The following is a 27,045-nucleotide window of genomic DNA, read 5'->3' as shown; positions in this document are numbered from 1 at the left end:
CTAGGGTCTGTCCCTGCGGAAGAGTTCATGATAGTGAGTGACATGGATATATTCACAAGCACGTGTCATGTGAGGCAGAGTAAATGTGCTCCGAGAGCAGGAAAACGGAGGTGAGTTTAATTCCAAGAACAAACTATTTATTCTGCTAAAATCCAGCATGATAAACTTGTTTGAGCTGATAAACTTGTTCAGTGTCTGGAAAAGCCAAGGTGAGGATGACATTTACATTTAACCAGTCTTTTCAGCTTCAATGTAAGGTACTAGATAAGCTGATCATTAGGCCATTCTATTGAAGGTACTTTTTGGTTTAAGAGCAACTTGCCCAGAATGTCTTTAATCAAAGCAGGTGGTCATGGAGTTGCTACTGTTGCTGTTTTATATATAAGGCTGTTGCTTTTTGCTCATTTGTGAGTCTATGGTACTCTTATTTTCATTTCTTTGCTGTTTCTTTCTATGTTCTGCTTTGTGGTTATGAGCTCAGAGTAGATGTTTATTGCCCATGTGCTGTAATCACCTGAATCTGGCAAAATTTCTTATCAATTATTCTTCTTATTAATTGTTATTTTCTGTTCTTGGCCTTTGTGAAAAAGCCAATATGCCTTAATGTTCCCCTCAGCTTGACTAAACCTTAGTCAGGCTTCTTCCTGACTCTAGGCCTCTGACCTCCCTTTTTTAAAGCATTTACTTTAGAAAACTTTCCATTGTAAATTCTTTATCTGTCCCATTGAGATATAAATCTCCCAAGCTTCTGGCCAGTTTTTCAGCCCAGGAATATTCTTCCCAAGGACCATCCCTTTGAAATGTAATCATTGAAGTAGCTCTCCCAATCTCTGTGGGAGGGTAGAAGACTAACTTCCCAATTGTGACGATTAGCAAACACAAGGGACCAACTTCCTCACCAATATCCTTCAGTACTTTTATGCTGTATGAGCTCTTCCTAGCCCTCGAAAACCATCCTGCCTTTCTTTCCAGTGGATTTGAGTTCAGTCTTTCTACCTTGTTGCAATAGTCTGGAATAAATTCTCCCTAGACTTCTTAAATCCTTCATACGCAATTTTTCTTTGACTTTGTAATTTCCAAAACAAAAAAATCTTTTTGGCATTTTCTTTTGCTGTTTTTAAGAAAATTATTTCTAGATAATACTTAGTTGACCAGACTTACAAGTTCTTCCTTCTTTTTTTTTAGCTCTTTTTTTAGACATCAGGATTTTGGGAGGAAGTTACTTTCCAAGTCTCTATGTCAGTCTTCTCTGATAATAGTTTTTCTTTGGTGTCTTGCTGACAGAGCTGAGGTAGCCCATATATTTTTCAACTATTTAACACATTCTCAAAGAGATTACCTTTCTCATTTGTGTGATAGCCTTCCTATCAAAATAAATTCCTTCCCTTGAAATGAGCCAATTGTTTTATCTGGCAGAATCCTACTTAATTATTGTGGATGTGTCCTACTTAGTGTACATATAAACATGATGCCCACTGATGGATTATTAAGATCAGGTGTGTTTACCTGGTTTTGGCCAACATCTGAGTCTATTATTTAGCATACTCAAGGAAGAAAGACACATGTTTGTGTGCTTTTAAAAACTATTCACTAATCAGGAGAACTCATAATATGATTTAATAAAGCACATGACAACCTTGAGAAGTTTCTATAAAAGATAAAGTTACAATTGGGAAAATAAACGCACAATTTCCCTAAGTGCCTTTAACTTGAAAAATTTAGAGCTCTGTCTCTTTCTATAGTTATAAAACTTAATGCTGATTTTTGGGTTGGACAACTTTAATTCAAAAGACATGTGCGACATATGTATTTGTGCGAGGCACTGCACCAGGCATAAAGTACTTAAACACAGATAAGTATTTTAAAAATCATTAAATAATTCCACTTTTATAATTCTTACAGTGTGTTAGCTGATATGGTCTTTAATGTAACAATGATAAATTCAAACATTTCCCCTAAGACTTTACTGCTTTTTATGTTAAATATTATTATTTTTCTTTTTCTGTCAAAACACTTGGCACATGATGCACACGGCTCTTGCCTTTTCAGTCTAAGAACCTATGATACGGGAGGATATCTGTGCTGCTTTATATTTTGATTAGATGGGCCAGTAGTAATGAGGTTCCTCGCTCCATTAGATTTATATCAACAAGGGCATAATTCCAGGTGACCAGCCATGCCAGAAAGGAAGATACAGTACCCAACATGGCCTAGGAGATTGGAAGGTCATGGCTGAAACACTCACAGGCACTTTAGACATGTTCCTAAAAGTGGAAAAAGCGAGGAGTGTGATTGAGATTCCCCACATCAATTTTAATTTTCTTTCCTCTTTGTTAGTTCTAATACTGCCTTGGTGCCACCAGATTATTGGGAAATGATAAAGGAAAATATGAATCTTATTATCTGGGACTTTCTTTTATCAGCTCTGACCCTCATTCCTGTCAATCAGTCCCAATCTTCAGTAGAAACTTAATTTTGTCTACTGCCTTCTCAGGGAAAAAGGCTTACGACTCACTTCTGTTCATCCTCGGATTCCTTATTCAGGGAAAAAGAGAAAAAAAGACAGTAAGAGGACTGTACTTTTCTCTCTATAACATTTAATTTGAGACGTGTGTTTTCCTCCCAATGTCAAGTCCTTCTTCCTTATGAATAAGAAACATGGTGTATAAGGGAGACACGACCAACCAATTATTTACGCAGCAACCATGTATTTACATAAACAACGGCGTTTATTTTATGGGTTCTCCACTGCAGTCAGTCTTGGTTTGGTTTCCCTCTTATAGCAGGTCACCTCGGAGCTCTTTTTAACTTTTGTTTAACTTTTCATTTTTTAGAAACTGGTTTGTAGGACAGATTCTCCCCCTCTGCATGAAGTCTAAATGACAGCTTATAGTTTGGTCTGGTGATCACGCACGACTCCTCTTTCCCATATAAACATATGCTATCATTTCGTAGGTAAGACGTTCAATGATTCATCTCACAAATGTTATCAGCGCTTTCAATATGCTGGACACTGACAGAGTGTAGAGAGATGATCGCGGACTTTAAAGTTCAGTGGACTGTATTAATGCCAACACTACATAGTGTTTATGAAGTGTTTGTGTATATATACATTTAGGAACATGAAACTTTTCCTTCATATAAAATACACAATGTAGTAACAAATTATGATGCTTCGCTGATTTAACTTTTACTCTATAGGAGGTAAAAATGCCCAAATTTACATTTTATGCAAGAAATTTAGGATTTTAAGTAAAAGTACACAAGTCATAGGGTTGCATGTGTATTCAATGGACACTGTGGGGTCTTCCTTAAAAGTTCCATACTTACTCATCTCTGCAAACAGCTGTCTTCTTTCTGCCATGGTATTTCCTCTCTTCCCACTATCTTCAATCATTCTATGAGACAAAACGGGTGCAATGTGCGTTACACTCCTGCTAATGAGGCAAACCGTTATTTCTATATAAACACACTTGCTGTAGTTAAGCCATAAACACAGAGACAATATTTTGTCTCTATATTTTGAAACTATATTTCAAAAGGATAGTTTCACTTTTACTAACTTGAATTGCTGCACATATTTTTTCATATATAATGTTGTTGTAGTTGTTTGAGGGGGGTATACATTTTTTATTTTCAAACACAAAAATAGCTACAGTAGCAGGTGATTTTGTGTTATAAATAGACAGTCATCTCCAGTCTGTTATTACACATATAGCCTCTCTTATAAGTTTGGGAATGCCTACCAAGAATATAAAGCAGATATAAAGCCTTTAGTTCAACAAATGATGAGATTGAGAGTCTCATGAACTTAGTGAAGTGAATGGCATAGACGTTTGGACTCCCAGGCCAGTATGCCTCCCACCACATTCTGCTGCAAATTGTCCCTTGGGCACCCAAAACCTCAATTTAGAAGCAGGTGATTTTCTAAATGTTCACTTCTAAGTTGAGTGGAACCTGCAACAGTTTTTCTATACGTAAGTTCATGCAAGGTGGTTAAGTTCACATCTCCCCACTTCAATAAACATACTGTCTACAGTGGAACTACCTTAAAAAATAACAACAGTTAAAACAGAGAATGAGAAAAGCTACAAAATTAAAATTTGACTTTAGGAAAAAGAAAATAATGAGAAAGTTAATGGAAATGTTTAGTTTGATAGAGGACTTGGGCTAAATATGAAGGGTTTTATAGGTAGATGGAGATGATTTTTTATTATATCTAATTAAACTTTAAAAACTTAAGTTTCATTTCTTAGATATACATATGTCCACACATTTATTTTCATCCCATTATGTTTTGATTCTTGGGCATGGTAAGTATAAGGCACAGCTGACCTTTTTACCTGTCTTTCAATGGACCCTGCTCTTTCTCAAATATGGGTCCATATTATTATTTTTTTGGTCTGGATTGCCCTCTCCCTATGCTTACCTAAGGCTCAGGTTAAATAATAATCAGAAAAAAAGCAGAGTTATTAATGAAGCTTTGTTAACAATTCACCACCGAACACAATCAAATTCTTTCTTTTCATAAGATTTTAATTATGCAGGTATGTTCGTATTTAGAGATCTGGAGGAAAACACACCTTTCCTGATTCACATAATTCCATCTCCTCTATTCCATAGGAAAGGGGTAAATGAGAATCTGACATTCTCAAAATAGTCTGAATATAGCGCACAATTATTATTTCAAGAGGAGCAGAAGTAGAGTCAAAAAAGGGGTAGGGGATAGAACCAATGATATATTCCTGCATCTGTCTATATGCTGGAACAAGATGAAAAAAGCATTAGAAATAAATCACCAAGGATGGCAGGCTGGAGAGCTCCAACTGACAATGTCAGGGGCGGAAAGTCTGGCTCTGGAGCCCCCGCGCTTGCTGCCTGGACTCCGCGTTTGGGCCTGTTGGTAACATCTCTTTTGCTAGTTAACTTTTTGAGTGTCTCTCTTTAAGGTTTGGAGGGCAGCAGTCTCAAAAATTTTAAATTCTTCACAGTGCCTGGCAAAACCCAATCAACACATGCTATGTATATTTATTAAAAGAATAAATAAAACAGAAAAAACGAGGAAAGAAGAAAATTGGTGCAACAACAAAAAGAAAAGAAAAAGAGGAAAGAAAAATAAGAGCTAAGTGTACTTTCCATGAAATGGACTTTCATTATATTCCTGAAAACTGACTCATAGAAGAGTGAAATTCAATTTGCACTAGTTTCAGGCATTAATTATTTGAAGTGAGAAAAGCTCATTTATATCTTTTATACTCTAGGACCATACATTTTAAAGCAAAATCTTGTCTTATGAAACAGAAGTTGAAATCAAAGCAAACTACACTGATGTCACCTTTTAGTCTATTCATCATGTATTTTGGCTCATTAACTCATAAAAGAACCATCATTACTTATGCAATAGGTGTTAATTCTCGCTTCTAAGTAAAACGTGTACCTTATGAGGAAAAGAGGGAAAAACTTAGTGGTGTGAATAATAGAAAACATGGAATATAATTATAAATATAAAAGGAAAAATTATACACTTCTCATTTCATCCCAGAGTTTCTTGGGAAGCAGCACGGTCAGGTAAAACTGAGAATACTCATGTCTCACCCCTTGATTACAGTCATAACGTGAAAGGGGGGCGTGCTGGTTTACAGCTTACACCGCAATAGCGGGGCGCTCGCACAATGTAAGCTCCTGAATCCCAACAGGCGGGAGCACCACTGTGGGCGCCTTGGTTTCCAGTTTAACTCTGACCAGCAGGACTCGAGACACATAATGCCTGACCACATTCTCATGGCTTTAGAAAAGAGAAGAGCAACACTTTCAGGAGGAGCAGGAGGGAGGGATTTTATAGAACTTTGCTTCTGAAGTTGTCAAACTCTGCTTTTTATGAATTTCAGTATAACTAGAGCTGCCCAAAGTCATATGGAGGAGATGAAGGGGAAAATAACCCATCTGTGGTAATGTGGTCACAAGATACGAGGCTCACAAACAGGCCTAATTTGGTCAGTTTCTGTTGCTCCTTCAACTAGACAAGAAGCTTACGATCTTAGAATTTACCCGAAGGTTACATAAATGTCAAAAAAGCAAAAAAAGAACGAACAGTGATGAGCCCCATCAGATATTTTCTTTATTAGAGCTCAGTCCCACGAATTATACAGGGTTTGTGCTGCGGTGTACATTGTTTTCACTTAGAGAATCTATCCATTCATTTTCTGAGGACATGCTTACAATGCTGTTATAATTTGTCAGGCACTCTGCTAATTTCTCTGAAAGGGGCATCAAAGAAAAGGTGACTTTGGAACAGTTTTAAAGCTGGAATAGAAATTTTTCAGATAGAAACAATTAAAGGAAGGGCAATTATAGTTAGAAGGAATCATGAAAAGGCATGGAACTTTAAAAAGCATAGAAGGTGCAGCTGGGATTGGGGATATTCAGCCTTGCTGAGCACAAGTGTGTGTGGAGATGCTGGGGGGTGAGCAGGCATCAGGTCCAGAGAAACTCACTTGTCATATCTAGACAGCACAGGGCTTTCCTCTAGGGGACCGGTGCTATCCAAGGTTTAAGTAGGGAATTGATGTGTACAGATTTAGATTTTGTCAAGATTACTCCTGCTTGGTGAGTGAAGGAGAGACTGGGTGCGAGCACAGGATTAAGGGGAACAGTCCAGTTAGAGGGATACTTCTGTGATTCAGGAGCGACAATACTCTGTTTTATGCCGAAGGATTGATTTGAGAGAGATTTAGGACACATTCAATAGGACTTGAAGATGGACAAGTCACATGGAGAAGAGCAGAGAGGACCTGAGCTGCTTTCCCACATAATAGGAGACAATCTGTGGTCCTCTTGGTAGTAATGAGTAAGTAGGAGGTGAGTTCACTAAGCTGCCTTGTCCCAGCCAACTCATTAAACAGGCTGCAAACTGGACAGGGGAGTTCCAACTCTTTGCCCTTACATGTGGGGGAGGAATGAAATAACAGAGTAGAACAGTGCGGGAAGCAGCAAGATATAAAGAGTAAATCTAAATGTAGGGCATGATTTTAGAATAAATGTGAATTGTATTTTGGAACAGTAAGAATAAATTCACATTGAAATATCACGTCCTCAAGCTACTTCCTTCACATCTTTAATCCACCATCATCCACAATATACATTTCTATCACACATGACACAGACGGCATTTTAAAGGTAGAAGCTTAACCTAATGGTGTCTTATATTTGATACGTTTCCCAGGATTATAAAATGCTTTCCCTATAACCTTGTGAGGAGGTAGGGAAGATATTTTCCCCAAGTTATAGCTGAAGAACTTGAGACTCTGACAGGTAAAATGACTGCCCCAAAACATACAGTATTTTCTGGCAGGGCAGGAAATGGAATCCATCCTTAGGCCAGTATGGATTCTAATCACCAATCATTTTATTCCAGACGCCACTGCTCAATACAAATTAAGATTTTCTGAAGCTGGTAAACTATAAAGAGGTTGATAGAAGCTGGTGACTAACAGGCCAAATGGGGAATGGAGAGGAAGGGCCCACAGTTCTCTCAAATTTCACTGAGTAATTCTTCTGTGTTACTTAGTGGAATTCTCCTATTTTAAAACATTGTTATACTAGAAATAATCATGGTGATTAAAATAATTCCCAGCACCCAGACTTATGTAAACCCAGACACATATAAACACACCAATTCACACACTGATTCACACTCTCAGTTTCAATCCACAAAAGCCAACAGTGTTTTTAGAAATGTCTGGCTCTGCTTTGCTTCTGCTGCACTTTAGCAAACAATTTAGGACTTGCAGACTTTAGTATGATGAGACTTTGTTTAGTATGATGAGACTGTTCCCATGCTTTATTTTCCTCCGTTTTGCTCCAGGTGGGTGACAAGAAGGTGCTGGGTTCAGCAATCGCCAATGCCGCACACTCCCCGGAGTTAATAATGCAATGAAGACCGTTTCAAACTCCTTTCCTCCTTTAATTGATTCATTGGTGGCATATAAATGCCTGTTTCCATCTCTGTTAATGAAAGAGGCCTCTGATATGACTTTCTCAGAATTATATTCGAGACCTAATCTTTGGCAATATAATAAAAAAGTATTCAGAGCTCTTTCCCGAGGCAAAGTATAATTGCATTTGCTTTTACTTCCTAGTTCTTTATTGAGATGAGCCCCTGAAAGTACAAAAATGCCACTTCTAAAATAAATGTCTATAATGGGTTTCTGACTTTGCCTTTTACTCTGAACACCATCTTCTGCTCTTGGAACTTGGGTCTTGTTTTGTGGGGGCAGGGGGCATGAGCACCCTATTTTAGTGTAAGGACCAGCTGGATGTGTTAGTGATTTGGTCTTTCCTGGAAAGTGTCTGTCATAGTAGCTGTCAGCTGTGGCTGCCCATCGCACCAGCCTGGAGAAAGTATCAAAAATGCAAATACGTGGATACACTGAGTCTGGGGTTGGAGGAGAGCATTTGTGCTTTTTAAAAGCACCATAGGTGTTTCTGATACACGGCCAGATTTGAGCTAGAAATATGATCCTTGTTGAGTTTGACCATGAACTTAATTGCAGAATATTAAGCTGGAATTCTTATGTTGCTTTGTGATATGTTTCTTTAGCTTGTAAGACACACTATCAAATCTACTTTGAACCAAGGGAGAAGATAATTAATTCTCTGGGGAATGTAAATATACAGAAACATATACATACATTAATATGGATACCTAATGAGGCAAATTTTTAAAAAACAGAAAATGCCATTGAAAATGAGAAAACCATTTTTATTCTGGAAAGAACTACTCTGAGTGGTACTTTCAAAGTCAGGAAGGAACCTGCTGTTCTTAGGTAAGTGTACACGACGTTTAAGGACATTTGGTTTTGTTTGGTTTCATTTGGCTTGGTATGAGGCTAGAACTCCTGCTCAAGAGCAGCTGGTATCACTCTCACCTCCCCCTTACTATTGGTAAGGGATTAAAGATTGCAGAGGGAGGCTGGGAGCATCCTGGCATGGGTAAAAAAGAACATTTTGGAAGGAAGATGATAGAAATTTGAATTCTGTCATGTGAGTTCAAAATTATAAGAATGTCTCTGAAGGACTGGGGAACCCTGCCTAAGAGCCTGATCAAAGGTTCTCAAGGGTCCCTAGGGAAGACTGCGAGTAGGAGGGGGCGGTCTCAACTGCTTGCCTCCAGCACTGCACTGGGACATAAGATTTTCTTAGGGAATCATGTTTTATCCAATATGATGTGGCTGTGGTACAATGTTTTGTGTGTGTGTGTGTGTGTGTGTGTGTGTGTGTGTGCGCGCACATGCATTTGTATTTCTCAAGAGCAGTAACGTTACGGGTATAGGCCCACCTGGTCATGGCAGAACTATGCCGACCTTATCGCTGGATGAGAGTCTTCCCTGCCCTCCTGCTGGGATTGCCCAGTTCTTAACTTTCAGGAGGAGGGTGTTAGGAGATGACTGCCTTTCGATTGTTTGAAACTTTCTTGATTTAGTGTAAGATGTCACTGTTCATACACACAGGTGTCTTTCTTTTTCCTACATATCTAATAAATGAAAACAAATAAATAATCCCTCCCCTCTGTAATTAGAAGACTGTTTTTCACTAATCTTGCAATAAGACAACTCCAAATTTTGTAATTGAATTTTTGAGCCTCACTTATCTCATTACAGTGAGATTATACTATATATACATAAACATTTATAAAACTAAAATATCTTAGAAAACTTTAAAGACCATAATTCTATTTTTCCCCCCAAGTGACTGAGTTAAATTTTGCTTCTCAGTGAAAGACTGTGATGAGACAGAATGTATTAGCTGATTAAGAAGAGCCAGGCTGTCTAGTCTGTAATTTCTTTTAAGGTTTAGACACTTTTAATGATTTGATTAAAGGTATAGACCTTTACCTACCAAAATGTTCACGTCTATGGATACACAAGTAAAGGAATTATAGTTCTTTGCATGGGCTGGTTTAGGGGAAGAAGGCCAGGTTTAGTGAGAATCAAAGGTAGCTTTATTTTATAGATAGCACTAACTCTTAGTGAAAGGCAGCAGCCAGTTCCAATGGATGCATCTACAGAGCAACTGCCCAGGGGAGAGGTTAAGATGGCTGGTGGTGGCCTCATAAAGCCAGGAAAACAGGAGAGATGTGGAGGCGGAACAATGGTAATGGGAGAAGGCAGTGATGGGTTCCTCACATGGTAGAAACCAGAGTGCCTGGATATATAAACTCAATATTCATGTGTCAGGCAGCAACTCTCTGGGAAATCCAAAGTGCTTTAAAACATTACTGGCCTGACTCCTGGCACTTGAAGGATTCTTCATGGGCCAACTGTTATCTCAGCTTCTGGGAGTGGGATCTCTGTGAGGAGAACTGGGAAAAGGAGAGTGAAGATAAAAGTATAGGGCAGAGCACTGAGGATCAGGATGTAGCCAGGGAGGCTTGCATGATTTAGTATTTCCACATTTTTTATTTTTTAGGGCCAGGGAGTGTTGAGTTTGGAGAGGTGGAAAAAGGAAAGGGAGGCAAGTATATTGTTTTCTGCAATAGGACAAGAAAATCTGACTTTTTCTTGGAGAAGAAATAATAATAAAGATAAGAACAGTTATCACAATTTAAAACAATTACCATTAAAAAAGCTTACTATGTTCTAAGTACTATGCAGAAATTTTTTCATTATGTTCTTATAAAAATACCATAATGCTGGTATTATTATTCCCATTTTACCGATGTGGAAACCAAGCTTCAGAGAGATTAAGTAATGCTGAAGGGCCTCTAAGAAAGACCAGAATGGCATTGTATGCAGTAAGACTCATTGGAACCGCTCTTTTTTCCCTAAGGGTAGTGATGGTGGGACAATTGCCAACACATATACACACTGAATTGGGCTAAAACATAATTTAAGACAAGCATTAGAAGACGCCAGTCTTCCCTTCTGGTCCTCCACTTTCTTTCCCAAACTCAGCTCCTTTATTCATTGTCTTCATTTCTAAGTATATTAGGGAATTTGACTCAAAGTGTCAAAACAGATAGTTCTTAGCTTGAGAAATAAAAACCAGGCAAGTATAGTGGGGAGGGGAAAAACAGTTTTATGATGAACAAGTTCTGAGGATCTAATTAATTGTTAGAGTGGTGACTGTAGTAAATAATACTGTATTTTAAACTGGAGTTTTGCTAAGAGAATAAATCTTAAGTGTTTTCACCAAAAATAAAAAAAAATTTTAAATTAAAAAATTAGACCCTGGTTGGGTAGCTCAGTTGGTGAGAGCATCGCTCTGATACACCAAGGTTGTGGGTTCAGTCCTTGATCAGGGCACATACAAGAAGCAACCGATGAATCCATAAATAAATGGAACAACAAATTGATGTTTCTTTCTCTCTCTCTCTCAAATCAATTTTAAAAAATTAAAAAATTTAAAAAAGGTAACTATGTGAGGTGATGGGTGTGTCAATTACCTTGATTGTGGGAATCATTCCACAGTGTATTGGTCTATCAAAACATTATGTTGTACACTTTAAGTATATTACAATTTTATTTGTCAATTATATCTCAATAAAGCTAGAAAAAATTAATTTTATGCTCTTAAAAATGCAAATTTCCCAGAGAGAATCAGAAACTTCACCTTAGTGTAATAAATTTAGTTATCTTCTTTTTAATGCCTGATTGACATAAACACAGTGAGGACATGGCAATTTTGATTGACTGGGAAAAGGAAATAATCATGGCTCTTGAGTGTTTCCTGGGGAGGTCATGTTTAGTATGTCCAGAGGCCACATGAGGAAACTGTCCTTTGAGATAAGGGAGATGGGAAGGCAAACGGTGGAAGGGGGCTAAGGCAGGTAAGTAGAAAGACATCAATATGACTGTTATTATGGATTCAGAACCAATAACATAGTGTAAGATGAACACAGGGTCCAAATGCAGTCCATGAAGAGTATAAAAAGATCATAGGGGATGTTTACTAAATTTAAAAAAAATCCCTTTCTTCCCTTACTAATTCTTCTGGATGTCTCTGAAAATTTATTTGCATCAGAACAAATACTTTTAAAGGGTAAATTTCAAGAATTCTAGATTGCTGAAGGAGCTATTTTGTTCCCATCTAAAGTGAGGACTTAAGGAAATCTAAATTTAACCACTTTCAATCTAATATGTCAGTAAAAAGTGGAATAGAGATCAACCCATAGTTGAATATTAATTAATATCATGCTATTTTTTCCCCTTTCCCACTCATACTCTCTCTGTGGAGAATATCTCGGGCTAATACAATACAAAACAACTTAGAAAACAGCAATGGCATTGTAGGGATTCTGATGAATGCTATCCAATGCAAGGACAGCCAAGTGTATGGAGTTAATGAATGCACATGCCAAAATTAAATAGGCCACCTGGAAAAGAAACAGGCAGAGTGTATGAGCAGCCAAAGTTATGGCTGCAAGATCCCCAGCAGTAAACAATAGCATTTTGCACACCACAGTCCTTTCCCTGAGACAAGGGGTGAGTGGCATGACAGGCATACAGAGTGGAAACAGAAGAAACAGAGGCAGCCCTTATTTCTTGCTTCTGGATCTGTTTTCTATGAATTATAAGGCTCTTAATTATGTCCCTTTGACTGAAGAGAATTTTGTCAGAAATTAAGGAAAGACCAGAAGAAGTCTCTGTTTCTTGAGAGAGCCATGGCTCTAAGTTGGTGGCTGCCAAGAATTTGAGTGGGGAAGAAGAGCTGGTGGGAATGCGCCTTCTTTTTCAGTCTTGACTCGTTCAGGCCCTCTGAATCACCCTGATGAAGCAGAGGCATGAATGCCTGGGTAATGTAGCAGGAAGGGACTAAAGGATTCATTCACTGATAATAGCAATAATAATAGTTAACATTAACCAAGTGCTTACCATGTGTGGGTAGGCATTTTACATAAAATATCCTATTTATTTCTTATCCTAACTCTGAGATAGGTCATATTATACTATTCTGTTTTACAGATGAGGAAACCAAGGCTGATGAGGTAGAGAGAATAATCCCCCCCCCCCCCCCCCCCGAGATGCCCACATCCTAATCCTTAGAATTTGTGAATCTGGTACCTTACGTGGCAAAGGGGACTTTGCCGATGTGATTAAGTTAAGAGTCCTGAGATGGGGAGATAACCCTGGATTATCTGGGTGGGACCACTGTAATTATAAGAGTCCTTATAAGGAAAAGAGAGAGACTTTGAAGATGGAGGAAAGGCCCACAAAACAAGAAATGCAGGTTTCCTCTAGAAGCTGGAAAAAAGGCAAGGAAATGGATTCTCCTCTAGACCTTGCAGAAGGAAAGCAACCCTGTCGACACCCTGATTTTAACACAGTCAGACCCATTTTGGACTTCTAGGTGTCCAAAACTGTAAGATAAACAATATTTGTGTTGTTTTAAGGCACTTAATTTGTTGTTGCAGCAACAGGAAACTAATACAGCTGAGAAAAGGTAAGAAACTTTCATAAGATCACATTGCTGGTAGCCATAAAACGAGGATTTGCAGCTCAGAAGTCTGTCTAGAGGCTATATATGTAGACATCACACTGCACTGCCAACCTATTCCTCTTCAACTCTTTTAGCTCCTAAATATAATTTATTTGTTTATTAAGACCTACTATGTTGATCTCAATTTTTGTGATCTCATTTAATCCTCAGATCTGGTGCTGCTAGTATCCCCATTTTACAGATGAGGAAAGTGAGACTTAGAGATTTTAAAGAGTTGAAATTTAAACCTAGATCAGTCTGACAGACTTTCACGCCAAGCTTTTAGCCCCTTCACCCTATTGCCATATACATTTGACCAACATTTATGGTGCATCTGCTAAATGGCATGATAAAACAAACTCAAATTTGAGTATTTACACCCTTAGTAATTCTTGAACACATCTGGATGGCTCATAGAGGAGTCACTCTATCAACTACACTCCAGAAGGTTCGTGCTGGAATTCTTGGACAAAAAGTTACCATTGACATAAACCCTTTCTATCTCAAGGCTTCCTGATTAGAATTAACCAAGCTACACTCTGATCCCATCTATATCAATACATTTAATTAGCTCTCATTGCTTAATTAGTATGGTCAAATTTAATAGAGGTAAATATGGTAAAGAATATTTTCGAGCTTTTGGTCAAGATTGTGGTATAGGTAAACACAGTACTCAGAACCTTCCACAATCACATCAAAATTACAAAATTAAACTACAGAACAACCACCATTCAGAACCACCTGAAATCAGGTTGAACAGAAGTCCTACAACTAAGGATATAAAGAAGAAGCCATGTCAAGACTGGTAGGAGGGGCGGACACCCAAACAGCCTGGTCCCACACCCACATGTGGTACTTAAATACCAAGAGGGATATGGAAGCTTCAGAGGTTCCCCCTAAGAACCCAAGGGTCCCAGCCTCACACTAGAACCCTCAGCCCAGGGTTCCAGTGCCAGGAAGAGAAGTCCTTATAACTTCTGGCTGTAAAAACCAGTGGAGATTGTGGCTGAGTGAGACAGAGGCTGTTGAAGCCCCAGCTGTTCCACTTAAAGGGCACACACACGGACTTACTGGACACACTGGCTCTGAGCTCCAGTGCTGGGACAGCAACTTGGAAGGTGGCAGGGACATATGAGGAACTGAATTGTCTGGCTTTAGAATGAAGGCTGGAAGGGCAACTTTCTCCCAGACAGAACTGCTGGCAGAGGCCATTGTTCCTTTGCTGAGCCTTCCCTCATAGAGCTGGCAGGAAGGCACAACATCTGCGTCTCCATCAACCTGCTAACACTGTTGGCCTGCCCTGGTGACTCCCTGAGGCTCTGACCCATCCAACTTGTTGGCCACTCAAGCCCTTTTCAGTGGCTTTTCTATACAGAATGGCATGTCTTGGCTCATGCTGCTGACTTTCCTAAAACCTCACAAACAAGCAGCATCTGGTCTCAGTGTACTGTGTACCTCTTGCTAAATGGCCCCAGACCCTGTACTAGTGGCAGCTGGCCTTGGTTTGCAGCTGGGACTCTCCCAGGCACCTCCAAGCTCAGCACAAGTGGCAGCCATCTTCAGATCACTTTGAGCTCATGCCAGGTGACCCAAGGAGAGCACAGGTGGGGGATGATTTGGCCTACACCTCCTGAGAGACCCCAGAGCCAACACATCCAGTGGACAGCTTCAGATCACACGGAAGCACCACACAAACACTTCCACACTCAAGGGGTGGACTTGGAGGGTATCTGAGCCCCATTGAAATGAGTTCTGCTTCGTGGGGTTAGCCTTTGCAAAACAGATTCTCCATGGTGGCCATGGCCAGTTCTTGCAGCTGAGTGGCCTGGGGATAAATCCCTCCCATCAACATGCCAACAGCAATAAAGGCTCAACTACAACAGGAGGGTGCACAGAGCTCACAGTGGGGGGGGCATATCTGGAGTGCCCAGCTTGGGTGACTGGGGAGACTGTGTCACTGGATCCTACAGGGCACCTACTACATAAGGCCACTCTACCAAGACCTGGGGACATAGCGCCTCTACCTAATACATAGAAACAAATACAGGGAGGCAGCCAAAATGAGGAGACAAAGAAACATATACCAAATGAAAGAACAGAACAAAACTCCAGAAAAGAACTGAATAAAATAGAGACAAACAGTCTACCAGATATAGAGTTCAAAACACTGGTTATAAGGAGACTCAAAGAATTTAGAGGAAGGGTAGAAGAACTTAGTGAGAACTTCAACAAAGAGATAGGAAACATAAAAATGGAGTTAGAAAACATAAAAAAGCAGCAGTCAGATGACTACAATAACTGAAATGAAGAACACATTACAGGGAATCAACAGTAGAGTAGATGAAGCAGAGGACTGAATCGACCGTTTGGAAGGTAAGGAGCAGAAACATCCAATCAGAACAACAAAAAGAAAAAAGAATCCAAAAAAATGAGGAGAGTGTAAGGAGACTCTGGGACAACTTCAAGAGTACCAACATTCACATCATGGGTGAAAGAAGAAGAGAGAGAACAAGAAATTGAAAACATATTTGAAAAAAATAATGATGGAAAACTTTCTTAATCTGGTGAAGAAAATAGACATACAAGTCCAGGAAGCGCAGAGAGTCCCAAACAAGATGAACTCAAAGAGGCCCACAGCAAGACACATCATAATTAAAATGCCAAAGGTTAAAGACAAAGAGAGGACCTTAAAAGCAGCAAGAGAAAAGCAGTTAATTACTTACAAGGGAGCTCCCATAAGACTGTCAGCTGATTTATCAACAGCAACTTTGCAGGCCAGAAGGGCCTGGCATGAAATATTCAAAGTGATGAAAAGCAAGGACTTACAACACAGATTACTCTACCCAGCAAAGCTATAATTTAGATTCCCAGATAAGAAAATCTAAAGGACTTAATCATCACCAAACCACTATTATAAGAAATGTTAAAAAAGATAAAAAATATGAATAATAAAATGCCAATAAATACATATCAACAGTTACTTTAAATGCAAATGGATTAAATGCTCCAATCAAAAGGTATATGGTGACTGAATAGATAACAAAACAATACCCTTATATATGCTGTCTATAAGAGACTCACTTCAGATAGAAGGACACAAAGAGACTGAAAGGGACAGGTAAAAATATTTCATGAAAATGGGAATAAACAAAAAGTTGGGGTAGCAATACTTATACCAAACAAAATAGACTTTAAAACAAAGACTGTAACAAGAGACAAAAAAAGGACCCCACAACTCTACTTCTGGGTATTTATTTGAAGAAACCCAAAACACTAAATTGGAAGGACATATACATCCATATGTTTATCATAGCATTATTACAATAGCCACATATGGAAGCAACCTAAGTATCTGTCAATAGATGAATGTATAAAGAAGTGGTACATATATAAAACGGAATACGATTCAGCCATAAAAAATGAAACAGTGCCATCTGCAACAACATGGATGGACCTAGAGGGTACTGTGATGAGTGAGATAATTCAGACGGAGAAAGACAAATGTGGAATCTAAAACCAAAATAAACAACAAGTGGTACAGAAACAGACGCAAGATATAGGAACATTTTGACAGTTGCTAGATGAAAAGGGGGTGGTGGGGTTGGGTGAAAAAGTTGAAAGGATTTAGAAGTACAAACTGGTAGTTACATAATAGTCATGGGGATGTAAAGTACAGCAGAGGGGACATAGCCAATAATATTGTAAAAACTATGTACGGTGTCAGATGGGTGGATTTATCAGGCGATCACTTTGTAAGTTATATAAATTCTAGTTACAGGGTTGTATACCTGAAACTAATATAATGTATGTCAACTGTAATTTTAAAATAAAAATATTTAAAGAAAAGAATATTTTCAGTTTATTAAAATATGCAATCACACACCTATCACAATAGAAGAATCATTGGAACGCCAATCTATTACATATCAAAAATCATCTGGATGAGATATTACCTTGCTTATGATGGGTCTACTATTCTGAAACAAGAGTAGATAGCTAACCAACGGATATGGAAATGAGGTGCCTGCTACTGGAAACTTTATGACCCCCAAAGCCAGTACTACAATGAATTACATTAACCCAATAAAAGATCACATGCTTTTATTATGTTATGTTATTCTTACAATAATATAAAGGACAAAGTGATATACAACACAATTATGTAGAAAACGAACCTGCCCAGAGAATCAGAATACAAAGCTAATTTTTGCACCATAATCCCCCAAGTTAGTACTTGTAAATGGAACAAATAACACACACACACACACACACACACACACACACACACACACACACACACACACTGTGTTTCTCTGACTCATGAGGCCCATACTACCCCAACTTCACAGACACACCACAAGAAATAGTCACAGTTAGCCCAGCTGGGCGTGGCTCAGCAGTTGAGCATTGACCTAGGGTCCAGGAGATTGTGGTTCGATTCCCAGTCAGGGCACATGCCCAGGTTGTGGGCTGGATCCCCAGTTGTGGGGTTGCAGAAGGCAGCCGATCAATGACGACTCTCTCATCACTGATGTTTCTATCTCTCTCTCTCCCTCTCTCTTCCTCTCTCTGAAATCAATAAAGGTATATTTAAAACAAAAGAAAAAAAGAAATAGTCACAGTTATGCAAAGTAAGAACTGCAGCACTTGAACAAAACATTTTTAGTCAAACAGTATTCACAGCACAGTGAACATACTTTTGAGATTGTAAAAGTCACTCTTGTAATGCCTCCTGTGTGCCCACTCTGTGAATCTGAGAATACTGAAAGCCAGTGTTCCACATTCACGCTTCAGTGTCTGCATTTACGGAGACAAGTGTCCCTGGGACTCATGAGAACACAGCAAAGGGTAATAGCAGCAGGCTCAGTGTCCCAGTCTGAACAGTCAGTTCCTTTTTAACAAAGGCTTTTGCTGAGGGGTACTCAAGCCATTTCCTGATGGTGCTGGGCACACAGACACACCCATCATTTCACTGTCGTATTCAGTGCACCAGAGCAATGATGCATTTAATAGCATCTTAGTGACTTCAAAGACTTAATGAGCCTAAACTACTACCTGGAAATGATTAGGCACTGAGAGAAATAACTGCCAAAAAACTATTTTGTTGTTTTTTAAAAGCTCCACAAAACTGTTGAAAGGGATTCTGGGACCTAGGAAGTTTACAGTATGTGACTAACAGTTACCCTTTGAGCTCATATAGAATAGAAATCCGTCTCGCAGACAGTCCCTTTCAGCTACGAGCTGTTACATTATTAGGCTGGACACATGAATCAGCCCTGTCTCTTTACGGTTACATAAAGTCAGGCCACTTCAAATAAAAACCAGAGCCTGCATAACATTTCAGGGGCAGACAATGATGGTGCGTAAATAAAGGAGGCAGACCAAGAGGTTCCTCATCATTACTTTCCCATTTGAGATGTATGTTTGTGCTACTGTTTCCCAACTTTGTGGTGTCAGCAATGAGGCTCAGAAGTCAAGTGACAGGTCCAAGGCTGCACAGTGAAGCAGCAAAACCAAGACCAGAATATAAATTTCCTCCGTCACGGCTAAGGGAGGCTTTTCAGTCTATCCTACTGCCTTTACGAATCCTTGCCACTTTTTGTCTTTTTGATTTACAGATCTATTTCTTTGAGCCAGTCCCTCTAGTGTAAAAACTCTCTAAAGAACTCCTTTCGAGAAATGGATATGGGATGTTAGGGATGGGAGAGGGGATGAAGAATGAGCACCTTGGAGTTTGCAAGTGATTGTCACAATCAAGAGGGTCCATGGGAGTCCTTTCAAGCAAGCAAGTCATTGCCTGGTGATGCCATGCACCTGAAGTGTTTCCAGTGTGAGTTATTGTTCTCCAAGGTCCATTAATTATCCGCAGAGCAGCCAAGCTAATGAGACCTTGAAATGACAGAGTTCTTTGAAGTCCGGTGTGCCTTTGTTCATCCAAACTTTAGGATTATGACAGTGTTTTATGGAGGTGTGTAGGGGAAAGACTATTTTTGGTACTGAAGAACAGAAAGAGAACTGGACCTCTCACCTCCAAACAAAAAGAAAAAATAATGATACATTTTTAGTTTTAAAATATGTCACTTATACATCACAAATGTGTTTATTTTTAATATAGAGCCTGGTTATATCCTAATTACACGGGATCAAAATCAGGTTCCTTCTGGTTTAAAAAGTTCAAACTTATGACATAGATTTTTTTCTCTGCAAAACTGGCCAAAAGTTATTTGTAACATTGATCTCAAAAACTTTCTCTAGCATAGCTTTCTGTTCTAAACATCCATTAATGGCTCTGGGCGCTCAGAACCAAGACCTCCCAGGACTGTTAACTCTCACAAAACTCTGGATATAAGGGGAGAGAAAGGGGCATTACTATGAGATCAGAGTTTCTTGCTGTCAAATACTCTGCCCTTTCAGACATAGTAGACTCCTAACCATAGAGGGAAGGGATGTGTCAGATCAGAACAGCAGACAGGACAGAAAAAAGAGGCCAAGTTACAGTAAGAGACCAGGAGAGGAGCTTTCGGAGGGTGATGGCTCAACTCAAAAGCATGTCCAGGCTTAGCTAGGTTGACAGGTAATCTGGGCTTTCAGTAAATTGTGTGTTTTGAATGGCAAACAACCAATATGAACACCTTTGTTTCGAAAGAAATCAACACACCGCATTGTTTAATTTCTGAGGTCCCAGTATATCTTCCTCACTAGCTGAGCCTGTACTTCGTGCCTTTCTTAGTTTAGATGGTGTGCTTCCATGACCGCAGCTTGTAATTACAACACTGCCGATGGAAATCATGCTCTTTCACAGGATTGTAAGAAAAGCATTCCATGGACCCATGCATGGGAGATAGGGGTATGGCAAGATGTGTTTGGGTGGGAATACAAGGCTGTTCCTCGGTTTCCAATTTTCCATCTCCATCCATCCCGCCATGGGAAAAAATCCAATCTTGTCTTCATCAAGGCCCAAACAAAGGCCAGTGTCCAGAGTGTCTGTTTCATATTAAAACTTAGTCCTTTGGAGCCCTTGTGGTCTGTTGAAGGCCCCAGTGGCTGCTAGACCCACATGGCTGTGTGTGTTCCTCAGGAAGAGAGAGCCCTCCATTGTCCCCTGGGATTATACTATCCCGGGCTTGGGAAGGACCAGGAGCTTTTTCAAAATAACCAATCGACTCCCCAAGCTTCCCATAGGCTTCTGATGGGTCCATCTCCCAACCAATCTCTTCTTTACCCAGGCTAAACTGATAAGCCTCTATGGTCAAGAGCCTCCCTCTGTACCTTTCTGACTTCTATTTTGGCATGTGCCTACCCCCCCCTCCCCCCATTCCTCACCACCCCCATGCCATCGGAGTGGGGAAGGGAGGGGTGTTACCCTTGGCAGGGCAATGCTGTGACCCCCTGAAGTGTGTGAAGCTGTAGCTTCCTAGTGAAACAATAACGTCTGATTCCCTTTGCTTTCTTCCTTATTGATATCCAGCGACCTATGCTAACAACGTGAGCTAATTTAGCAGCCATGCCTGCTGTGTCTAATGTCCCCTTTAATAATCTATGTTGCATTTTGTAGAATGGAAAGTAAATGCAGGAGGGACTTCTCACTGCCTTTAATTTAAAGTCCAAAATCCTTAAAATGGCTTTGTAGGTCCTGAGCAATCTGGCTCCTAGGTGCATCATCTCTCTGTTCACTCACTGCACTCTAGTTACACATGTCTAAAGATCTCCTTTCTGCTGACTCCTTTGCCTGGAATATTCTCTTTTTTGTTCCTCATGTATATCCCAAGACTCTCAGCCCTGAACCTGGCCAGCTCCCATTACCATCACTCCCTCAGGGCAGCCTTTCCTAATTTTTCTAATCCATTCTAGTTATCTGCTTTCATATTGCCCTCATAATTTACTTTTATAACAGTTATCACAATTATAGTCATAAAATACTTTATTAATTTTTTTTTTTAATGTATCATTCATAAGACTGTTAGTTTCCTTGAATGCATACACCATCTCAGCAATGTTCACTGGAAGCTTTCTGTGCCCAGAAGCTAAATAATGCAGGCAGTAATTACAGAATATTAATCTGACAGTAAATGCACTGGATAAATTAGAGGTGGGGAGAGACTAAAAAGCTTTGGAAGATTTGACCTGGAAGGGCCAGCAGTGGGCCTCACAGATGGAGAGCTGATCCCCCAAACTAGAGCGTGTCCTCTCTCTAAGCAGCCAGTCTTTGGTCGTATATACTGTAAGGGGGGGCCGTGATGGAGATGGCTCAGTTGCTGCTAAAAGAAACTACTTCGAAATAAAATGAGAGAAATCATTCACTTTTATTCTTATAGCTTCAAATATATATTTAAGAATTGGGGAGATGTAGTGAAAAAGAATATACCATCTTAGAATAATTAAAATTTGACTTTAGGTGAAATTTCATAATCATTTTCCAAAATAATTTTGCACACTTATATATTGTTTTACATTTTAAACTGTATGCTGTTTGTGAATGTGAAGTTAGATAACTTCCATAGGTACAATTTAACTCAATCTCTTCAATAAATGTTACCTAGCTCTTTCTTTGATGATTAAAATAGTCTTTATATATATATATAAAAAATGTACTGTTCTTTCACTTAAGCCTCAAATGGCCAATTTTGGGTAACTCAATATTTTCAAAGGAGCCAAATATCCTTTGAATACTAACACTTTCAAAATACAGCTGTTTAAAAATGAATACAATTTAATTTTTACTACTCTTTAGTTTTGAATGGAGCTAATTACTTCCTGAGCCAAAGAAGATGAGATGTGTTGCCTTGTGGCACCTTATGCCCTTTTGAAAAAACTGAAGATGTATCACAAAGTTGGAGATTAAATAATACAAGGAACAGGAAGAGACTCATTCCCTAGATGTTCTCATCTCTAGAATCAGGTTATTTTTAATTTTTCAAAATTCACTACTGAATTTTCCACCATGACTTTCAGACAGGACCTATACTCAACTTGGTTGATCCATTATGTTTTTGGCAAAAACGTACTATGAAAATTTTTCAAAAGCTCATAATGTCACTCATTTAAAAACGCGCAATTCTGAGTAGCCCAAGAACCTGTGGGCAAATGTTTTTTAATCCCAAGATGTTCCAAAGACTTAAATGAAACCAAAAATGACAGAATACTGATTCCTTTACAAAGCTGACTCCATCTTTAGAAGGCTGATTCCATCTTCTCTCAGTCCAGCCTCATGGTTTTAGAACCTGGAATTTAATTCTGTGTGTACGATCTTTTATTATTCTCTCCTTATCTAGGACCCTTAAGATCCATGACACAGTGGCTATGGAAAGTAGCTGAATGCTCCATTTGGTGAAAACCACGTACTATAAAACCAATGGGACATGATGCACGTTTTTAAATGTTTTACATTAAATGTGAATGTAATCATATTCATTATGACTCATATACAATTTATTTGAAAAATATGTCTCCTACGGATTTAGAACTGAAATCTCTAACCCATGGAGATAAATGATAAATAGTGCATGCACACATATGTGCAATGTGCAAATACTATTTAGGGAATGTAACATTTTAGAATTTAATGTGGTTTTGCTCTCTTGTGATTATAACTTTTATCAGTGCTAACAGCCAATCTGAAGGTACAACAACTATGGCATTAGTGGTTATAAGCATTCTCCACATGTAGGGCACTGAACCAGAATTTACAACTCCATGGTATAGATATTTGCTACATGTATTTGCTGCAAGTAAAGTTAAATTCTGTATATTGAACACTATTTTCCCATTGATATCAATTTTAAAAAAATCTACTGATTTCAGAGAGAGGGAGGAAGAGGGAGAGAGAGATAGAAACATCAATGATGAGAGAGTCATTGATCGGCTGCCTCCTGCAAGCCCCCAACTGGGGATCAAGCCCGCAACCCGGGCCTGTGCCCTAATCGGGAATCAAACCGCGATCTCCTGGATCCTAGGTCGATGCTCAACTGCTGAGCCACGCCTGGCCGGACTGGTTTCAGTTTTTAATTGAGAAAAAAATTCCAGAAGTAGTAAGGTCATCAGAAGTAGTCTTTGGGGGTGGGGTAAAACCCTGTATAATATAATAAATTAGGCAGAGATGAAGGTGAGGAAGTAGCTAGTTTCTCATGCACAGTTTTAGTGCCCTTATGTGAAGAGTATACCTTAAAAGTTAGGTCCAGGTAGAACTGCCCCATATGGTTAGCAAGTAGAATGATAGTGTGTTGAACCATGAGACAAAGCAATGAAGTGAATGAATTTTAAGAGATGTACTAATTAATAATAATAACAATGAAATCAGCTTAAAAAAATTCAACTTAATTTATATCTTTATTCTCTTCTTTGTATGTGATGCTCACCCATCCCACCTCCACCCCATTCTCAAAGTGCCTAGCATGTAAGATTGCCAGATTTAACCAATAAAAATATTTTTTTACTCTAAGTATGCCTCAAATATTGCATAGGATATACTTATACTAAGAAATTATTCATTATGTATCTTAAATTTAAATTTCACTTTACATCTTACCTTTTATTGAAATCCTACTAATAGCACTTCAGACTCAGAAAATATTGTTGGGCGATTTAATATACTTTACTTTGCAAAAATCAGCTTGCTGATTTTTATTTTTGCCATGGAATCTTTTCTTCAAATTAATTCCTCAACTGGAGCCACACAGCTAAAACAGATAATCAGGAGGCTGCTCTAGCAGGGCCAGGAGGGCTGGACCCAGCCCACGCAGGCTCCCATCCCTTGCTGCTGTCTGAACTCCATTTCTCTGTCTCAGGCCCACAGAGGTAAATCCAGTGTCTTTGCTTTGAAATATGCTGTCACTGCATATATGGGCAACTACACAGTACAGGAATGAGTTACAGTCCTCAGGTTAATTTATAAGCTTCATTACAGTGCACATTTTCCTGTTCAGAAACTGCTGTAACATTAAAGTTAGATTATTAGATGATCTGACAGGTAGTCCAAAAGCAAAATATCTGCCACAGAAAAATATTAGGGGGGAAAACCAACTTGCAAAGAAATTATGATTAAATAAGTTTTTCTGGACTAATCTGTAAGCCTATTGGTCATGGGTTGTGTTAGTGAGACATGTGGAGGTAGGCAAACAAATATTTTATTGTCTTTTTTTCAGCTTCAGAGAGAATGATAAACCCAATAGGAAAAGGTAGGAGACTAATATGGTGGTGGGGGTGTGTGGGGGTAGAAAATGCACAGAAACAAAGAGTTAATGAAGAAATTGAGGGTCTGCTAATCTTTCCCAAACTCTTAGACAGCTCGCGACATTCCAAGAACATCTTACATGCTTTCACTCTCCCTCATTTGCCCTGTCACTCCTTCCTAGAAAAGTCACTAATTCTAAAGAAAGAGAAAAATCCTCCACACCTATCTCTCTATTTATTCAATTATCTATTCATTAATATGATAAATACGTAAGTCAGACACTGTATGAGGCATTAGTGACACAGTGATAAACAAGACAGAAATAGTTTCTGCCCTCAGGGAGAGACAGACATTAAAATATGGTTGCAAAAATAATTAATGATAATTAGGAGAAGTGATACAGAACACTAGTCACTGCAAACACTGGCTATCTAATACAGAATCATCAACATAATAATTTATTATGCATTTACTTTGTGCAAAGTATTTTATATTCCTTATAGCTAAAATTCAAGCAAATCTTAGAAAGGAGCATGGTTAATATTATTAGTACTATTTTAATTAATTAATTAATATCCCCACCCAAGGGCATTTTTTCCATTGGTTTTCAGAGAGAGTGGAAGGGAGAGAGAGTGTGAGAGAGGAACATCTATGTGAGGTAAACACATAGATTAGCTGCCTCCTGCATGCACCCTGTCCAGGGCTGGAGACTGAGCCTGCAACCAAGGTACATGCCCTTGGTCAGAATCAAACCTGGGACCCTTCAGTCATCGGGCCGATGCTCTAACCACTGAGCAAAACCAGCTAGGGCTATTAGTACTATTTTAAAAAGACAATGGAAAACTTCCCTTTTTCTATTTATAACTTTGACTGTCTTCCGAGGAGATCGTTGGAATGTTCTGCTAGCATCTTGATGTATTTGAGTACGGAGGTTTGGAACAAGAACAGAAGAGCTAAATTTCTCTGCATAGCAAGAGGGAAAATATTAGTCGTTCCCAAGAAACAATCTGGAAGCAAGCATGAGGAGTGAAAAAAAGAAGTAAGATAGAGGTTTCTGGAGAGATGAGAAAAGCTGTTTGCCCCTCACCCCCTGCCCTCGAGGTCCTCCCAGGCCCAAACCTTCAGTGAAGTTACTAGACGTGGGGGAGGGGGTGGATTCTTCAGTGGACATCGGCGAGGGGGCAGAGTTTCACTTGCACTCTCATAAAGGGGGAGATGGAAACCCGCCTTACATAATATTGGCTCCAGAGGAATAACAGGTTAAGGGACAGTAATCCCCATGAATTCCCAAAGGTTGTGGGAAGGGCTCAGACTTTCACAGTGGCTCACACTAACTTTAGCTGACTCCCCAGGGGCTTAGGAAGTCCCAGCCGACAAGTGGATTCTCCAAATGAGAACATGTGGACTCAGAGAGGTCCCAGACCTAGTTAGTGCATGAAAATTACATTTGAACCTAAATCAAACTCCCAGGTCCTTATGCTTCCTAGCTTGCCATCTTTTCTCAGTTTTGTCAAGAAGGGCACCAGGGGCCACAAGGCAATACTTCTCACCCTCTCTGGCTCTGGAAAAAATTAGTTCCAGGCTGAGCAGCGTACAGGCTGTCCATTCTCATGTCAGAGTCCCCAGCAACTGTGTACTGCCTTGATGCTTAAAGTTCAAAGTGCTTTTTTTAACATATTACTTAATGTATGGAATTTTACATGTTTTGAATAAAGAACTAAATAAATTGTGCTATATAAATCTCAAGGGTTTGTTAGTACTTTTTTTACTACAAATTACTCACCCAGCAGCTCCTTCATGGGCATTATCTACTACGTGCAGCTTTGCCAAGCACAGATACTCAGCTGGGGAGCAAATGTGAAAGCTGCATTTGCTGTGCAGCTTGTGGACAGACTTCAAGAGCAACCCATACATCCTGTAGGCTTTGGAAAGAAAACTGGGGACATAACGTCCTGGTTCAAGCAAATGCCTACATTTATTTTTGGAATTATTTCTTGGATGTGGGGAGATGAGTTTTTTCATACAGAACGGAGGACAGGAAACAAGAAGGTGAAGGGAACACAAACCTTGAGGTCTGAAAGCTCTACTAAATGTATCTAGTCTATCACTAGGTAGAGTAAATCCTCAACAGGTATAAACAAACTTAGGTTCCTTTTAGATTGTCTGCTTTGGTGGAGAAACTGCCAGTTTGACAAAGACCATTATTCCAGGGTGCCATTTATGTCTCTCCACCTTGAATTTCCCATCTCCTGTCTTTTCTTCATGTCCCAATTTAGATTATGCTTACTTTTTTATATCGAGAGTGCCTAGTATGCTGTTGAAAATACTCTTTGAATACTAATACGGAATATGCTTCAACTTCTTCAGAAAGTTTAAAAATTTCAGTATGAGATATTTTA

General features: G+C 39.2%; 1 protein-coding gene across 2 annotated transcripts in view; it reads right to left on the bottom strand.

The window, feature by feature from the left end:
* Positions 1 to 27,045, bottom strand: part of DTNA (dystrobrevin alpha) — a 224,917-nt gene that overhangs the window by 108,727 nt on the left and 89,145 nt on the right. For both annotated transcript variants that reach the window (XM_016195949.2, XM_016195948.2), the window contains exon 3: positions 3,331 to 3,398. In XM_016195949.2, the coding sequence (XP_016051435.1) occupies positions 3,331 to 3,397 (67 nt within the window). In that variant the 5' untranslated portion in view covers position 3,398. The remainder of the gene's footprint in view (positions 1 to 3,330; positions 3,399 to 27,045) is intronic.

The sequence above is a fragment of the Miniopterus natalensis genome, chromosome 7 (genome assembly GCF_054644295.1).
Source record: "Miniopterus natalensis isolate mMinNat1 chromosome 7, mMinNat1.hap1, whole genome shotgun sequence".
Lineage (NCBI taxonomy): Eukaryota > Metazoa > Chordata > Mammalia > Chiroptera > Miniopteridae > Miniopterus > Miniopterus natalensis.
This window is presented reverse-complemented; position numbering and strand designations above follow the sequence as displayed.